At 34.3% G+C, this 18,537-nt stretch overlaps 1 protein-coding gene and 1 long non-coding RNA gene across 6 annotated transcripts in view; both read right to left on the bottom strand.

The window, feature by feature from the left end:
• Positions 1-18,537, bottom strand: part of LOC123548647 (annulin-like) — a 68,964-nt gene that overhangs the window by 30,267 nt on the left and 20,160 nt on the right. For all 5 annotated transcript variants that reach the window (XM_053546279.1, XM_045336108.2, XM_045336105.2 and 2 more), the window contains exons 2-3: positions 5,834-6,075; positions 363-471 (exon numbers count right to left, since the gene is read on the bottom strand). In XM_053546279.1, the coding sequence (XP_053402254.1) occupies positions 363-471; positions 5,834-6,053 (329 nt within the window). In that variant the 5' untranslated portion in view covers positions 6,054-6,075. The remainder of the gene's footprint in view (positions 1-362; positions 472-5,833; positions 6,076-18,537) is intronic.
• LOC128557832 (uncharacterized) lies at positions 12,355-17,669 on the bottom strand. Its single transcript, XR_008371429.1, has 6 exons — positions 17,538-17,669; positions 17,181-17,298; positions 16,463-16,577; positions 15,586-15,643; positions 13,908-14,043; positions 12,355-13,411 (listed from the first exon to the last, which is right to left on the bottom strand). It is a non-coding gene; the product is annotated as an uncharacterized LOC128557832 (long non-coding RNA).

An 18,537-nucleotide genomic window follows, 5' to 3' on the forward strand; every position in this document is an offset into this window, starting at 1 on the left:
AGAACAGGGGACTCACATAGTGGTTAATTTCTGGGTGCAATAAGGCAAGGTTTCGCTGTAAGCACAAGAAACAGCCGATAACACCAGCCTGGATAAATTCATAGTGTTTGACGTTATAACCTCAGCCGGTACAAGTAAAGTATATTTTGAGACCATGAAATATTGCCAGAAAATCTAGGGATTTTTTTCTATCTCGCAAACGGATCAATTAATTAATTTTAAAAGACTTTCTTTGTTAACTTTTGGTCCGTTCTAATATCACATTAAATAATTTTCATACTTATTTTGTCTTCAGTTTACAAAACAAAGATCATATCCACAGTCATGCTTTCATTTATTCTACTATATTCAGACAGGCTTACCTATGTTTCTCTGTGTTTTCTGTAATGTGAAGGTCAATTCCTTTCACATGTAGTTCCTTCACCAGTTCCTCTTTCGGGACTTCCGGTTTGGGTGGCGGAGGCGGTGGATCTAGACATAAAAATAGTGAAAACTCTCAATAACTTGAACTTGAATGATGGGCTGGGTAATGACGTAAAACTTATAGATTATAAACTTTGCTAGAAAAAAAAAGCCAACTTCAGCGCACAAAGTACAGTCAACCGCGTAGTTTTAGGACAATGTGCTCTGTGTTTACTTGTTTTAGTTTCTGTTCAACAATACAGGCGTATAATTTAGGTTCAAATGTAAGTTACCATTCTGCATGGGTAGTCGGACCAGAAGTATGCAATTTAAAACACATAAAACATATTCATGTATTATTTATTATGTCATAACTGATAAAGATAGATTTTTTATCATATACATAATTATGTATGTGAAAATAGAAAAAGTCTTTTACTGAAAGCGATACCAGGAATGGCGTTGTATATATCACGCTTCCGGCCATAAATGTTTATGATCCGGATGACGTCGACGTCATATTTCAGAATGCAAATAGAGCTACTACCACTTGTTAGGGCCTCAGTAGCCGAGAGGTTAAGGTCGCTTACTTCAAATCACTTGTCACTCACCGATTTGGGTTCGGCGTAGCACTCTTCATGTGACAAAGCCATCCAGCTGCCTTACGGAAGGTAAGTGGTTCTACCCAGGTGCCCGCCTGTAATCAAATGCCATGAGGGGCACTCAGGGTCTTCAAAGTCAACATATGACCTAGCTATAACTGTGTGGGTGTGACATAAAACCAAACAACTCAAGACTTTCACTAATCAGCACATCAGGCACTGCCATCACGAATAATCTGTGCTGAATTTCAGCCGACTTATAGTTTTTTCATTTTTGAATTTTGTTGTACTGAGTTTTATCTCAGTAGTAAATATTATATTATACTTTGCGAGGACGAGTTAAAAAAGATAATAAAAAAATAATACAGAAATTATGGTGTCTGATTTCTGCCATTTAGTTCTCGCGTGCTTGCGCGTTTGAAGAGGGCAAACACACAAGAACGACAAACAAACTTGCAATTACGAAAAAATCCTTATTTTTTGTAGCAAACGTGCCAGTGCGCTAACACGCCAAAACACAAATAAGCCCGCCGATACGAAAAATACGGTATTTGTCATGTTGGTGCGTTAGTTTGTTATGTTGTCGTGTTGGCGCTCTTCAAATGCACCGACACGCCAAACAAAATGGCAAAAATCAGCCGCCATACAGTAATACTAACTTTCTTCTTTTTTCTGGTGCTGTGTTACCCACTTTAAAGTATTTTAGGTGTATTAAAATATTTTGACTAATCGTTTACATCAAAGCATAAACAGTTTGAATACTTTCATTATGTTCTTAGATGTTGTGGCATAAATGTCAGTTTGCTTGTAGACCATGGCAAGTACTATATTTAACAGCCGTACTGTTAGATTGTAAGCTTATTTATAGTCGCCACCGGTAACAACTTTGGGCGACTTCTCTAGATGACTGTTAGTAATGTTAGTGTAGGGTAAGTGTAAGATACAGAAGGCGGTCCAATCAGAAGCTCCCATGGTTCTTTAGTCTGCCAGATGTAAAGAATCCATACATGGGACACTTATCCCAATGTTAATAATTTTAGTTGGAAGAGCGGGGGCTCGAACACACGAGCCCTGGTTTCATAGTAGATCAGTGTTACCAATGGACCAAAGCGTCCGCTCTTGCCACTCGTTGCCAAGCGTGTCGCCATTTAATGATCACCAAGTTTTACTATCGCCACGCGGTGTGCTTGGAGGCAGGAATGATTGTTTGCCATTATTCCAGCTCGGAGGCTGCACTTCACTTCAGTGAGGATGACTTGACAACCGAGTAACCGAATGTTGGAGTGATATTCCGGTTTCGATGGTTGACATTATTAATGTCACCCTCGTTGACATGACATATTTACTTTATCATACCAAAAAAATCCTTGAAGTTTAAGGCTGAATTTAAACTTTTGTTACAAACTTGAAAATGATCGATCAGTCAAATACCACACGACGTTTGGCTTACCATAGTCGCGGGTATGATATTTCTTGCAGACCCTTGAGTCAGGGTTTCAAAAACATGTGTCAACAAATGAAATTGAAATATTTTGTCATTCACACACATGGTGTTGCTGTCGTTTATGAGCTGAGTTATCTTCCTTTGACCATAACTGTTATGTGTTCATTCAGGTGTATTGACCGTAGGTCAATTTGTTCCCGCAGAAAAACTTTAATATGATTGGTTTAGGCATCTTAGTAACCTCAAACCTATTTATATTTTGGTTTAAATGGATTGATTTATTAGTCAAAGGTTAGTTGATTTCATTTGTAATGTACCTTTAAATGTTTGCGTGGAAGGCCAGTGGGCCATTCTAATTGCCAAATGCTAAATGACAAATCTTTATACCTAAATGTCAATGATTTAATGCTAAATGCCAGTTAATAAAATTCTAAATGCTTTCTACTTATGCTATATGCCAAATACTTAATGAATGCCAAATTCCAAAGTTCTGAAGGTATATGGTTAAAGAAAGAAGGCAACTCAAGTTTGCAACGCGTTTCCTATTAAGATACTTCTTCAGGCAAACATACAATGAAGGTCAAATGGGGTTAAGAAATAATATATCTCATTTAGTGATTTGTCGCTGAATAAATCATTGTTTGGAGTTCAGATGCGAAGAAATTATACCACGAGGGCGCAGCCCGAGTGATATAATAATAAGCATCTAAACGACTAATTTGCCACTACACACAAATGTAAGTTTTAACGAATAAAAAAACTGATGTGTTTTAAATGATATGTATGGTATTCTAATGTATGTATCTATTATTTACGGAGGCATGGAGGGGACATCGGACATTTTTATTTTAATTTATCTTGTGGCCACCAGTTATAACTAAGAAAAAACGAAAAACAAAAAATGTTATCTCGTGGCCACGAAATATAACTAATAAAAAACCAAAAAAAAAAAAAAAAAAAAGCAATATCTTAATTAAAAAAAAAAAACAAAAGACGATTTTTGCAAATTCGTGGCCACGAAATGTAAGTAAGAAAAAAAAACCGATTTTTGCTAATTCCGTGGCCACGAAATATAATATTTCTTACTTATATTTCGTGGCCACGAATCAGCAAAAATCGGGTTTTTTTTTTTGTTTTTTTTTCTTAGTTATATTTCGTGGCCACAAGATAACATTTTTTTTTTGTTTTTCGTTTACTTCCTTAGATCAATAACAACTGTTCCAAATCTAAACATGTACATCTAACTGATGTTGCCCCTTTCAGTATTTTATACGGTATATATACATTACATAAAATATGTGTGTTACGGTTATGAATGCACTTTTTATCCGATCAACTTTTTAGGAAAGTATGTCACTGTTGGATTGTTACGGTTATGACTACATATGTTCGTATTTATATTTTTAGGCCTACTTTGATCACATACTATTTTACTAAATTAAACTGTTGCATCGAAGTGACATGACTTTTTTTTCTTTTTTTTTGTTGTTGATTTTTTTTGTGTGTTGGGTTTAACATCGACTTGACAAAAACAAGAGGGCCAAGATGGCACCAGGTCGCTCACCTGAGAAACACATAATAACAGTGTAAACATGTTTCCCAGATGACCCATATATGAACTTGGCATAGATTTCATCAAGGTAATCATTCTGACTAAATTTTATAAATATCCAGGGTAAAATGCAGCCCCTAGTACGTTCACAAGGTTTTTCTTTAGTTTGACTGGGTGACCTAGTTTTTGCCCCTAGATGACCCATATTCAAACTCGACCTTGATTTCATCCAAACAAACATTTTGATCCAATTTCATGAAGATCCAGTGTAAAATGCAGCCCCTATTGCATACACAAGGTTTTTCTTTGATTTGACCTAGTGTCCTAGTTTTTGACCCAAGATACCCATATTCATATTCAAACTTGACCTAGATTTCATCAAGGCAATCATTCTGACCAAAATTCATGAAGATCAATTGAAAAATACAGCCTCTATCGCATACACAAGGTTTTTCTTTGATTTGACCTAGTGACCTAGTTTTTGACTCCAGATGACCCATTTTCAAACCTGACTTAGATTTCTTCAAGGTAATCATTCTGATTAAAATTCATGAAGATCAATTGAAAAATACAGCCTCTATCTCATACACAAGGTTTTTCTTTGATTTGACCTAGTGACCTAGTTTTTGACCCCAGATAACCCATTTTCGAACTTGGCCTAGATTTTATCAAGGTAATGATTCTGACAAAATTTCATGAAGGTAAGTTGAAAAATACAGCCTCTATCGCATACACAAACTAAATGTTGACAGTCAGACAGACGACAGACGGACGCCGGACATTGAGCAATCACAAAATCAGGTGAGTTAAAAAGATTGTTAATGATAAAACACCGTCCTATCCATGTAATATCATACATTATTTTTTTTGTCTCATACGCTGACGCATGTATATATATCATCCTTTTTTCATCAGTAGCTTTGTCAACATACATATGGAACTCAACATCTCGAACTCGCTTATATAAAATTCCGGCTATCTCGAAGACATTTTGAAGTCCCGTCCTGAAAACGCATGCACGAAATGTCACTGTAAGTCGAATTTTGGTTTTCTTGAAATAAAACTCTCGATACATCGGAATTCGACACCGAGTTTGAATTGTATTTCACGTTGTCAAATTCTGAGAGGTTTAGCTTTTTAAAAGATCGTCTGTTGTGTTGATTTTGTAAATTTCAATACAGATTTTTGTTCTCCAGGCCATGTCATTTGTCTTTCTTTTCAGATCACAGACGTACCATGAGCATTTAAAGGCTTTGCTCAAATGCATATGTAGTAGTTGTGCATACTTTCCCCAGACTTAGATACTAAACGTGCATAGTTTGTAGAACATAAAAAGTACCTTTTTACCTAATCCTAAAATAAAGAATGAGCGTAGATATCTCCATTTTTTCAAATATTTGATCCAGGATTTTTTTTTCGGTCAATCAACTCTTTTTGATATCTTTTTACAAACACTGTGAACTACACATACATTTGAAATAGGTAGTGCCTATTTTAAACTAAGTGTTAGTTCGGTACATTTTACTAATGGGGTACCTATATATTAATTTACCAGTTTTATCAAGCGAGGCATAATTTATATTACCAAAATATTAGGAAATGGTTTTAAAGAAAGCACATCTACTAAAACGAGAAATTGGAGTAAAATAAATAGATGTTAAGTATTCACTTACTTTATATCAATATTAATATAACCAGTAGTAGAATAGTAGTGGTAGAAAATAGTAGTAGTAGAGGTAGTGGTAGCAGTAGCAGTAACAATAGCAGAAGTAGCAGCAATCGTAATTTTATGATGTAAAACTAAAACTCTGAAAAGTGTAGTATGTACTTTACCTGGAGAAGGAGTTCTTGGTCTACGTTCAGGTCTGTTTCTCCTCCAGTTATTGTACATTTCTCTCTCTCTTTCCCAGTAATATGGTCTTCTTCTACCGTAACTGTAGTAGAAGTCGTCATAGTACGGGGATGTATCGTAACTGTATGATGTCCCGTAGCCATATCTTGGATAACTGTATCTGTAATGTGGGGTGTAGTCACTCCTGTATCTGGTATACATCACTCGGCCTGTCTGTAATAATCTGCACCAAAAATAACAAAATATGCTAGTTATCTTTTATCATATACCTACGGTGCCCCTAAAGTGACATGTTACGCACTTTTTTTCCACTTAGGTAATGTGAGACTTTTTTTATTTCGTTCAAACGAAATAACTATTTCGTTTAAACGAAATCATTTCGTTTTAACGAAATAGTTATTTCGTTTAAACGAAATCATTTCGTTTAAACGAATTAGTTATTTCGTTTAAACGAATTAGTTATTTCGTTTAAACGAAATAAAAATATTCTCACATTACCTAAGTGGAAAAAAGTGCGTAACATGTCACTTTAGGGGCTATACCGTTAAATAATTCAATATATAAATCTAAAAGCGTGGTTGTACTTCACTAATGAATACGAACTGACAAAAATCAAAGTCTGTATTAAGCTACATGATAATCAGAGTACGTCTTCGATTATCGAACACATAAAGTAGCATGCATTAAATAAGTCATCGATTATTGGACACACATTTAGAAGTTTGTACCTAATATGTCTTCGATTATTGAATGCATATATACAGTTATGTATTAAATTTGTCTTCGATTATTGGACAAATAGGTAATAGTTATTGTTCGAGGAATAGGTCTGCATTGTGTTTATAGACCTGTGAGGGATTTGTGAACCGAGCGAGCGTAGCGAGCGAGGTTTTCAAATCTCCTCACAGGTCTATAAACACAATGCAGACCTATTCCAAGAAATTCAATGATAACTGACTTACCTACACGCTTCTTTGTTTTACATAGTCCAGATTGGTTTCGGATTTGAAGAACGTTTGTAACGTGTATGTATGATAAAAACAAATAGTTGGAAGAAAGAACAAGTCAATATGTGTCACAATTTATTTGATACTACAATTTAATATAACAAAATGCCCAACTTGCTACGAACCTGTAAGTATATTTGTCAGCAATTAGGACATGACATTTTGTATTGCATGAAAAATCCGTGCACATTTCGGAAGTAGTCTCTCTCTGAAATCATCAATCTATATCTAGTCAATTAGTCAGAAATTAAGGGGACGCATACTTTGAAATTAGAAAAAAGTGGGTGGGGTATGATAAAATTTACCTGCAAAAAAGTACAAGGTTTTGGTACATGAAATGGATACTGTTTCAACTGTTATAAGTACACAAAGGATTGCTCACTAAAATAAAAATGAGAAAACTGAAACAAGAAAGTTATTGTTGAATTACATAAGACTTCTTGTGTACATTCAAAGTCAACAATTAAGACTTTTTGGTGGGAAAATAATAGTGCTTCACCTTGTCCAAACATTTATCAATGTCCTACAGATTCTAATTTAAAGAAAGAATGTGAAATATGGTCACTGTATTGCTTTTCATTTCGCATATGTAAGCTAAAACACATTATTTAGTTTGTTTACAAAGTAGTGCATAAGAAAAGATACGGTGGTCAAGGAATGCCACATTCCAAAACTAAAAGAGTATATTCCCCTTAATACATTAAACATTTATCGTTACAGAAGTCTAGTGGCTTACAATAAGGGCCTAGAAATGTTGCCATTATTAATTTTTAACTTGGTATTCATGAACTACAATGCACTTAAATATCAAAACACATTTAACAAACTTTTGAAAATGTATTGTCTTAAAAATCCCTAAAATAAGGTATGAAATTTGGTTGAGAGGTCCAATCAATGTGTATATGTGCAAAAGTAACATTCTAATCTTGTTCACAAAAGTTACTAATACACAGCAGGCATGTCAATGATCAAAACTGGACGAATATACAGTTATCCTCACTTTAATGTCATTTATAATTTGTCCTTGAATTTTCCACCATACTTTTCATAATTCTGTTTGCACGAGTTGCACGAGAATGCTGTCATTCACGTAAAAAAATGGGGTCAAATAAGTTGTAAATGCAATATCATCTAAACGTAATTAATGGATTATGAAGTTCAAGATAAACTTTATCTCATAACGTAACGAACATGTATAATGTTGTAACAACAACTTTACTTACACTGATTTAAGTAGCAGTCGGTTTATAAGTGACTATTGATTCATTTTATGTTTTGTTATTGTTGTCAAAAAGTATAACGGAAGTGCCTCACAACTGAAGCGGAAACCAGTTTGATGCGCAAAGTAGTCCAATGTAAGAAATATTTTTTGACAAATGTCCACAGAAATTAATAATTTTCTAATATTAAAGACGAATATCTGAATAGGATTCATTATTTGATAAGAAATTATAATCATCGACATGTTTTTTTTAAAAATCGTACACGTGCTGACACCTAAGTTGTCTCCCGTTGTTTATTAGAGTTACCTTTCGTCCGGCGCAGTAATACATTTGCAGTGAATCGCCGAGAAGTCGTGGGAAAATTAAAAACCATGTAAACAAACTAAAATTAACCACCTTTTCAAGATGAATTTCAAGTGATCGCCATTATGCATTTAACCCGCCTGACCTGTGTAGCATCTTAGATATCTGTTCTAAGGTATTCATTGTGTAGAATGTCATGTTATGCCCTTGCAATGCTAATCCCACTCTGATTTTTTTGTTTACATTTTTTATCAATGAGAAATATGGCGTCCATCCCGAGCTGAACTGACGTGGCGTTAAATTTTTACATGTTTAAGCAAACCTGGTGTGTTAGAAAGAAAATGTCATCCCTTCAACATTATTTGGAACACTGTTATTGTAAAAAACCTGTTTTTTCCTTATACAAAAGCTTAATATTTTGTGTTGAATGTACTTTCACAAAGACCTCTGTTTTCCTATTACATTCATAGTACCACATCCTTATCCACAAAATACTGAATATTACAGGTGTCCATCAGTATTATATCAGTTTAGGAATATGTTTTTTATTTTCCCACCATCGATTTCTTGAATATGCACCCCTTCCGCATTGCTGTATGAACTGTGAATGTAGCAATATGCGTCCCCTTAACGCGAATGGTATTTTATGTTTTTTTTTTTTTTTTTGTTTTTTTTTTCATTATTATTAAACAATAAGTTTATTTAGCTCTTTAATTTGAAGCTTAAATATACATTGCTGTATAAAAAAGTATTGATATAGATTTATCATTACATTATCACAAGAAATGCGTATCATAATATACCCTGATTTGACACACGCCAAAGACACAACGAAATGTGCTAAAAACTTCGCGGACACCATAGAGAAGATATAAAAATCTTCAGTTTTCTTGACAATGAAAGTAATGAGTTCAACTTATTTAAATGGTTTGTAGTTAGAGGCCTCTGTTTTGATTGACATGGCAACGATTTGAATAAACATTATACAGTTTAATGTCGTTTTTGGTTCTCCACACCTGATTCACGTGCAGAAGTTGTCAGATACTTGTAGAATCAATGACACCTTGTTAAGTGCAAAATGTCTAATAATATTTAACGGCATAAAAATGTCAACTGTTAGTTCGATGTGAATTAACGACATTCAGCAAAATTAGAACACTTTTCAGAAAACAAGAAATGTACTTTAACCAGTTTCCCACTACCTAAAAACTGCCTTTAAATATGTTTAATATGTTTAAACTGTCAGTCTTATTTCAGACACGCTCGGGATGTATCACGATAAATTAACTGGGTTACTTTCAAAAATACAACTTCGTTACTGATGTTCCATGTTAAGGTAGCTCTGCACTTTTGGATCGAAATTTTTTCTACAATGTAGAATTTGATTAAACTCGGATTTTTCAAAACTTCGGAATATATTAAGAATTTTCAGCAACTAAAAAAATAGGGTCATGTGCTTGATTTTTTTTTGCAAGACCAATTTGAAATATTTGGACCTCACGCAATGTTTCATAATGGGAGTCTCACTGTGAGTCTATGGGAAAATAGCAACTTTTGTAACATTTTCGCAAATAGAAATTTTTCTAAAATGTAGATTTTAATGAAACGTCTCAGAGTGGTAAATAAACATATGGCCTGTGATATGGTGAAATAAAATGTATAGGTCCGTGTGCTTACTTTTGAGATATTTGGCCATGGTTAAAGTGAACTGCCCATTTCAAGCTACATGTATATTTAAGACATAATTTTGAATTATTTAACGTGTCACATGTTTTCATATGATATTTTAACTTTTGAAAGATAGTAACAGTGCCATTTTAATAAATTAACTCACATATTAACATTACTTCATAGACTGATTTTCATTTCCGTACGCCGAATCCAGGTTTTATTTTAAATTTGTGTAGTTTGTACTTTTTGCAATTATATCATTGTCAATATTTTTCTGTGTAAAATAAAACGTCCTGTTTCATGAAGCATTCTCCAGTCTTACGGAAGAGAATGCCCGTATTAACTTTCAGACAAATATCAAGACCTGCTAAGAATTGAATTTTAAAACTTTACAATAAAGTCATGTTTAGATCAATTTTCAAGATATGTAAAACTGGTCGGAATTTTTTTTTTCACTTAAAACGTACTTTTTTGAAACAATTGATACTATATTTACGGAGTCAATCACTTAAAATGTCATGCACGGACTTCTCATGATTTTACTGCATTGTTTCGGTCGCTTACGCGTAACTTTAAATTTAATCTCTGACACGTACGTAAGTGTGACGACAGTTTAGCTTAGTGGTTAGAGCATTGGACTAGCATCGGAGCGTCTCGGGTTCGACTCCCGCTACAAGCACTTCAGATTTTTGTGTAGACAGTAGAAATTGGACAGGTCTTGAAATTCTTATAGACCTCATAGGCGGTCTATAAGGTGTTTATAGACCTCATCGAAACAAAGAAGCCGGTAGGTAAATATAGTTAAAAACAAAGTATGTGTGATAATCGAATACATTTTGTTTTTATCATTGAACAAACGTAGCATGAAATAATTATTCGTGTGCGATAATCGAACAGAAATATAAACAACTAAACGCATATGTGTCCGATTATTGAACTTTATATTTAAAAAATCGGACATAGACACAAATCTACTGCCGTATTTAGATGCATAATTAATTGCAGATGGGAGAGTATTGCATGATGAATTTCAAAACTGAAGTTCAGTAGCTACTACATGTAAGCAGTGTAACTACATGTAAGCAGTGTAACTACAGGTAAGCAGTGTAACAGGTGACAGGACATTGGCTTTATAAGGAGTCATGTATCGCCCAGCACTGTGCCTCAAGACACATTTGGTACAGGATATGTTCCCCATAACAAAAGAACACCTGTATCCCCGACATTTTCCAGTACATCGAGGAGTACCGACGACTGACCAGGGATTCTTATCGGGACTTGTAATTAGTAACCTATTCCCTACAGAGACATCTCACAGTAATAACCAAAGAGCTGAAAAGGGACCACACAAGCCTTGAAGGCAATACTCCAATGGTCTGAACAAACCCACAAATGGAATGGAACAACAGTCATTTTATGGGAAGTTAAACGTCGCATCCACACAATTATAGGTAACGACCTTCTGTAAGTCAGCTGGATGGCTTCCTCACAGGAAGAATTCAACGCCCCGAGTGAGGGTCGAACCCACGTCGATGAGGGGCAAGTGATTTGAAGTCAGCGACTTTAACCACTCGGCCACGACGGCTCCGGAACAGCAGACATAGGCAGATCTTTTTATTTTCAATTCAATTGAATTCAAATTTATTCAGGCATAAGATCATAAAACATTATATATAACATATACAGTAAAAATACATGTATACAATAATATATATATTTAAATTGTTTTGATTAAATATTTTTAGAAATGCTAAATTAAGAAACACTGTATTTCTGATACAGTATCGACCAGCTAAAAATCAATGTATACACTGACGCAACGGTAACCAAAGGCAAATTGCTGTATATGTACCGAACTATTAGCTATCCTTTTTTATGTCAATATTATGTAAAAAACTTGATCTTTGCCAGTTAAGTATGTTATTTTAAGGAGGTAGTAAACCTTGCCGATTCAAATTAATTGAATCGTAGCAATTTATTGTATTTCGCAAGATTTTATGTTTTCGCTACTGCAATCTCAAGTTACATGCTGATTAATACATGAAACATTTAGTCATGTATACTTTATAACGCAAACATTCAAGTGACTCAGGTGAAACACCGGACGCAAAAACTGCCCGTAATGGCGGCTCACCTGAAAACTTCATTGACTCAATTAGAATAGCAAATAATGTGTTAATGGACGATTCGCTAAGTGATTTATGTGGAAATATGTCAACCGCTGATCAAAATAGTATATTTACGGGAGAGGATGATAAATCAATGGATATAAAGGTAAATAAAAACGAAAACAATGGCTGCAGTGCTCCCGCCAATTTATCAAATTCAAATGAAATTCTACAATATCTAAAGAAAATTGACAAAAGATTAGACAATGTTGAACAAAAACTAACAAAGTTGGATTCATTAGAGTCTAAGGTGACTAGTATTGATACAGATGTTAAGAAATTGTGGGTATATGTGCAAGACAATATAGTGACGAACGATGAAAAGGTAAACAAATGTATGGAGGAAATTGACAATTTACAGTTTGCCTTAGGGCAGGCCAATGATTGTATTACCAGGTTAACTGAACAACAGGATAAATACAATAGTGAAATGGACTATATGAGATCGCAGTCTATGCGTAATAACCTTGTATTTGGAAACATTCCCGAGGTTATGAATGAAAAACATTACATGACTGAAAACAAGGTACGTAATTTTCTAGTGAATGACATGGGTTTCCAACAGAATGTTGTTGATCAGATTCACATTGAACGTGCACATCGTTCTACAAATCCACCAGATGGTTGTACTAGTGCAGATTTCACATACGAGGAGAACACGGATAACTCTGATGATGAAGGTCCCCGTCGCTATGGTCCGCCACGAAAGCCTCGAAATATTATTGTTAAGTTCGCATCCTTCAAAGACAGAGAACGTGTGCGTAACTCCAGTAATAAGCTTAAAGGCACTTCCTATTATGTGCATGAGCAATACCCTAAGGCAGTGAATGATCGACGTAAAGCATTAATCCCAAAACTTAAGGAGGCTATAAACAATGGTAGAAAAGCGTGGCTTAGCTACGATACACTGTATATTGATGGAATTCCTCAGAAAAACAGTTCTCATACTTCTGTCTCACATGATACACCAGATACACCAGTTTTCACGAAACTCTACTGCTCACAGTTATGCCAGCTCCAACGCTGGCAGGCGCGGTAGAGGAAACAATGTCCGTAGAGGTCGAGGCGGTGCACGTGGAGGTAGTGATAATCGTGGTGGTAACGGTCGTGGTAAAGGTCACTAGGATTCTGCGAGGGTGGATCTTCGCATCCTTTCGTGGAACGTCCATGGATTGACTAGGGACAAGCTGGAAGATAAAGACTTCATACATTATATTACAAATAGTGATATACTGTTTTTGTACGAGACTTGGGCGAGTAAAGACAGTGCTTTTGATATATCTGGGTTTAAATGCTTGAATTTCTATAGGAAATTTCAGAATAGACGTGCTAAACGTTGCAGTGGAGGTGTTGCAGTGTACATTAGAGACGAATTCGTGAATGGAGTTAAATTAGTAAAATCGGTACATGACTCAGTTATTTGGTTAAGGTTAGAACGTGCATTTTTTCAAAACGATGAAGACATTTACATTGCAGGAGCATATATTTGGGTAGAAGGCTCGCCAGCATATGAGGTAGTAAACTGTGATTTTTTCCAGTTACTACAAACAGACATAACTAATTTCCAAGAGATGGGAAAGGTGATAGTATGTGGCGACCTAAATGCAAGAACTGGTAGTAACAGGCATGACTATATGTGTTGTGACACACTTGTTGATTATCTAGATAGTGATATATATATACCTGATAATCCTTTACCAAGAACTTCTATGGACTCTAGTACAAATTCACATGGTTTAAAGCTTCTAGATCTCTGTAAATCCACGTCTGTAAGAATTGCTAACGGACGGCTTGTTGGTGACCAGGCTGGGACCTTCACCTATGTAAATACAGCAGGGTCTAGTGTAATAGATTATTTATTGCTGCATGAATATACTTTCAATATTGTTAACAATTTTAAAGTCATGCAATTTAATGAATGGTCAGACCATGCGCCAGTTTCTTTCAATATTTGCTGTGGTATCTATTCCATGAGCAATAATATTGAACCACAGTCTGGTTTGAAGCATAACTATTTTAGTTGGAATGACCAGTTTAAAGATGAATTTAGAAGGAGATTAATTTCCAAGTTACCAGAGATGAATAATGTGTTACACAATATCAATATCAGTAATAAAGAATCTGTAAATAATTGTATAAACAATTTCACTAATATTATAAGAGATGTTGCAGACCCATTGTTTTCTAAGGAAATAAAAAGCAGTAGAGCATCTAATTACAATTACCCTAATAAATTGTGTAAGAAAGCAGATTGGTTCGATGAAGAATGCATCGCAATTAAGTCTGTATATAGTTCAGCTTTAAATCAGTTTAATTTGTGTAAATCTGAACAGAATAGAATAAACATGTGTAATGCTAAATCAGCATATAAACTACTCATTAGGAAGAAAAAACGCAAATATGAGTATAATAAGCTCAAGCAAATTGAAAATCTTAGACATTCCAAACCAAGGGATTTTTGGAAGTTATTTTCTAAGAAAAAAACACATCATAGTAATGTTAAACTAGAACAGTTCTTTGAATTTTTTTCAAATTTACATGCTGATTTATCAGGAACAACAGTTCCGGAAGCAGAGGATTTCTGTGCTGCGGGTGACTGTGATCCAGATGGTGCTATTTTTGTAGAGCTAGATAGGGCAATCACTTTCGATGAAATAAAAACTGTTATTAAGGGTCTTAGCCGAAACAAAGCAAGTGGTATCGACTGTTTGTTAAATGAATATTTCATTGAGTCCTATGATATTATTGGTGGGCATCTAGCTGATTTATTCAATGTTGTTTTGAACTCCGGTCATTTTCCGGATAAATGGTCTGAAGGAATTATTGTACCATTATTTAAGAAAAATGATGTCAATGATGTAAACAATTACAGAGGTATAACTCTTATAAGTTGCCTTGCAAAAATATTTACAGGTGTACTCAATGCAAGAATTAACACATGGATAGAAAGTAATGAAATTTTAAGTGATAATCAGTTTGGTTTTAGAACCGGTAGATCTACAGTAGATGCAATTTTTGTATTAAATGCTGTCGTGCAAAAAATCTTAAATGAGAAAGGTCGCCTTTACTGTGCCTTTATTGATCTAAGAAAGGCCTTTGACAGTATCTATTTAAATGGTTTATGGTTCAAATTATCTAAACTAGGTATTAGAGGTAAAATGTTAAATATTATAAGAAGTATGTACAACAAAGTTAAATCATGTGTACAGTGTTGTAAATCATATTCAGAATTTTTTGAATGTGCTGTTGGTCTGAAACAGGGTGAAGTTATGTCACCTGTATTATTTTCCTTATTTGTTGATGATTTAGAGTTATTTTTGCAAAACGAAGATGCATGTGGTTTGTCTATAGATGAAATTACCTTTATATTGATGTTGTTTGCAGATGACATGGTAATCTTTGGCAAAACTCCACAGGACCTGCAAAATAGTTTAAATATGTTGAAAACATACTGTGATAAATGGGGATTAGCTGTAAACACAGAGAAAACTAAAGTCATGGTCTTCAGAAAAAGGGGTAACACTAGGCAAGACGAAAAGTGGAATTATGGGGGGATCGAGTTAGAAATAGTCAATAATTTTAATCATCTCGGCAATGTTTTTAATTACACTGGAAATTTTGCACTAAATCAGGAGTACTTAGCTGGCAAAGGTTTGAAAGCTCTGAATGTACTAATGTCAAAGATTAAACAATTCCAACTGAAACCAAAGACCATGTGCCAACTTTTTGATGCCTTTGTAGGGTCAACTTTGAGTTACTCGTGTGAAGTGTGGGGGCTTATAAAATCTAAAGAGTTAGAAAGAGTTCATTTAAAATTCTGCAAGCAGTTAATGCATGTAAAAAAGTCAACCTGTAATATGGCAGTATATAGGGAGCTAGGCAGATACCCCCTTTACATAAATAGGTATGTAAGAATGATAAAGTTTTGGTGTAAAATAATCAGTTGTAATAATATTATTATTAGTACCTTATACAAAGAATTATATAATATGATTGGTCGGTCAATGTAGAAACTGGGCCAGTGATTAAAAATGCTTCTAGACAATTTTGGTTTTTCTTATGTATGGAACAATCCATATTCCACGAACCTGAAAATGTTTCCAAATATTTTTAAGCAGAGAGTGTATGATGCTTTTGTACAGAATTGGAACAATGATGTTTCTAATAATACTGGTTCTTTGTACCTGTATAGGAACTTTAAGACATCTTTGAATTTGAATGTTATTTAAGTGTATTACCCAGCAAATATTGTGTTGCTTTGGCGCGATTAAGGCTTGCATCTCATAAACTTCGTGTTGAAACTGACAGATATTCTCAGAATAGAAACGACAGACAACAGCGCCATTGCAGAATCTGTAATAAAATAGACATTGAAGATGAATTTCATTTTGTATTAATCTGTGAGGCATATCACCAATTGAGAAGACTCTATATCAAACCATACTTTTACAGACACCCTAGTGTTTATAAATTCAATATGTTAATGGAAACAAAAAACCATAAAACCCTTAGAAATCTTAGTCGGTATGTGTATGAAGCCTTCGCTATGCGAAATGCTAGATTAAACAATTATGGTTAGCTGTATATATTGCATTTTGTTCCATCTTGTACAAATTTAAATTAGTTTATTAAACTACTTTTATATCTGTAAACTACTAAGGTAGATTCTACTACCTATTGGGCTTATGAGCTATTTGTAAAATATTTGTATACATGTATATATGTAAAATACTTTGGTGAATTCACTACCTATAGAGTTACATAGGAAGCTTAAGAGCTAGCCTAGTTGTATTGTAGAATGCTGATCTCAAGTTAAAATTTGTTCACTTATTGTCAATATAAAACATTGATCATGTCTATATCAAGTACAGTATAGTAAAAAGTCAATCACTTTGTATCAGTAAATACGCATACTAGATCATATCTAACTACGACAAAATATGTGTACTGCAGTACCTTATTTTCTCTGCATATCAAGACTTGTTGTTGTTGTTGCTGTTTTTCGATGCTGTACAATATCACATATTCCTACAATCCCCGTGCGTGCCACTGTGTCAGTTATACATCAATGATGCTGCAACAAAGAATCATGTAATTATCATTTCTGGATATAGAATACGCAATTTAAGTACAATTTGATACCTCAATTCATTAAATCTGGCAGAAACATTGTGAAAGCACTGAAACACGTGACGTGGTATGACCAGTTTATAAAACTGCATTTTTTATATGTCAAGCAAATGTCAGCTTATAACACCCTAGTAAACATATACTACATTTATCAGTCAAAAGAATTAAACTCAAATCATTTACCTGTTACAATTATACAGCCGGATATTTGAGGTTAATATATCCAAAACACATGTCCCAGTTTTTCAGCTGTTGCAAGCTTGGTTTACACACTGACTACGCATGCCCGAATATGTATGAACCGTGATATCGGATTTCCTTATGGAAGTGTCTAGGGGTACGGATCCGTACCTCTAGAATCTGATTCTAGAGGTACGGATCCGTACCTCTAGACAAGCCTGTTAGGGGTTTTCTAGGGGTACGGACCTCCCTTTTCTAGAGATTTATAGTTATTTACATATTAAATTTTGTTGAAAATGAAATAACAAATAAGTCTTTACCAGTCTTCACTTAAAACTTGGATCTAATTGGTTTACAGATACCAGCGTTCACCTGATTGTTTACCTTCTCTTTCAAAACCTAAATAACCGGGGAACTCCAAATGAATACACACAGTTCCTATCGATTAGATTGTTGTCAAATAAACTGTTGATAAAAGCTAGATTAATGAATGAATCTATTCATTAAATGAATTCTATTTGAAATTCAGCAAAAATAAATAAATAAATTTGGCATGACAATATGCACCAATTTATGTTGTTATTTAACAAGGTATAATGACAATCGGCACGGAACTGATTGCTTAGTAATCAATTAAGCGAAAAGAAACTGTTTGTGAAAATGTCCCATGTATCTCGTCATGGCTACCAAATGTGTGGAAAACATAAATACACTAATGGTTAATTATCAATTTAAAATATTTTTCCCAACATAATTTATTTAACATTATTTTGTTTAATCTTTATATTTTTTCTGCCAGTTCGAATCCTCGTGATTTATTTGGTGTTCCTCGGTTATTTACGTTCCGAAAGAAAATGTAACAAATCGGATGAGGTTGTTATCTGTAAACCATTTAGATCCAAGTTTAAGGTGAATTCTGATGAAATGTTATTTGTTCTTCCATTTTAAACAAAATTTGAAATGTAAATGACCCTTAATCTCTAGAAAAACGGAGGTCCGTACC

This window comes from Mercenaria mercenaria, chromosome 6 (genome assembly GCF_021730395.1).
Source record: "Mercenaria mercenaria strain notata chromosome 6, MADL_Memer_1, whole genome shotgun sequence".
NCBI classification, from domain to species: Eukaryota; Metazoa; Mollusca; class Bivalvia; order Venerida; family Veneridae; genus Mercenaria; species Mercenaria mercenaria.